Source organism: Sinocyclocheilus anshuiensis, unplaced genomic scaffold, assembly GCF_001515605.1.
Source record: "Sinocyclocheilus anshuiensis isolate Anshui unplaced genomic scaffold, SAMN03320099.WGS_v1.1 scaffold495, whole genome shotgun sequence".
Taxonomy (NCBI): Eukaryota; Metazoa; Chordata; class Actinopteri; order Cypriniformes; family Cyprinidae; genus Sinocyclocheilus; species Sinocyclocheilus anshuiensis.
This window is the reverse complement of record NW_015552586.1, coordinates 588,028-588,952: the sequence shown is the minus strand read 5'-3', so window position 1 is coordinate 588,952 and position 925 is coordinate 588,028. Positions and strand designations below refer to the sequence as shown.

Here is a 925-nt window from a genome sequence, read left to right as displayed (position 1 = left end):
TGTGTGTGTGTGTGTGTGTGTGTATATATATATATATCTCAGAGTATTTAGAGTAAATGCTATACCAACTTCTTTAAGTGAAATTGTCAATTAAAAAAATAAGAGTTATATCTAAACATCCTAAAAACAAGTAAGTTTCTTTCAGAAGCAACGCTGCATAAATATTAAGATTTGTTTCTGACATTTCTTGAATATAAATCAGTTTTGTCTCACTGCACCGGTAGATTTCTCACTTATTATGTCACTTATTTGTAACTTCTTTTCACTTGAAGTGAATCTACAAGTGCAGTAAGAGAAAACACACTCGTATTAAAGAAAGATTCTTCGTTAAAGAAAGTAAGTAGTGTTGCTTCTGGAGTAAATTTATTTTGTTTGCAGTATTATTTTCTGTTCCTGGTCAGTCGGCTGACATGGATACTCCCTCGTTTCTCTTCTGTATTATTCATAAACTTCCACAATTACGTCCTCTATCTTTAACGAAGATATCAGGGTAAATGATGACTCTCTACAGGAACGTAAAGCCGCTCGTATTCCGGCCCGTATGGACTCGGCGAATAGAGCCGAGTGATGAAAGTCCTCCGATATCATCTGAGCGTGCAACTCTCCCGTCCGGCGCTCGCACTTTGATGATAAAGCGGCACACTCAGCGGGGCAAGCATTAAAATGTATCGCTGAGATTAATACGTTTCTTTGAACTGTAGGTAGAAAGAGAGAGATACGTTTCTTTGAACTGTAGATAGAAAGAGAGAGAGAGAGAGAGAGAGAGAGAGAGAGAGAGGAAAACGGTGGAAATAAAAAGCATTATTGAGCGGTTACGCTGGAGAGACGGCAGAGAGACAGACATTTCCTCAGCTAGCGATCACAGCAGCCATGTGTGAAAGAGACGCCTAGGGCTTCAGGACCAGAGAAGAGCCACACACACACA

General features: G+C 39.7%; 1 protein-coding gene across 1 annotated transcript in view; it reads right to left on the bottom strand.

Annotated features, from left to right (window-relative positions):
* unc5cb (unc-5 netrin receptor Cb) overlaps positions 1-925 on the bottom strand; it is a 227,373-nt gene that overhangs the window by 43,109 nt on the left and 183,339 nt on the right. The window contains exon 9 of the mRNA XM_016456327.1: positions 510-695. Within this exon, the coding sequence (XP_016311813.1) occupies positions 510-695 (186 nt within the window). The remainder of the gene's footprint in view (positions 1-509; positions 696-925) is intronic.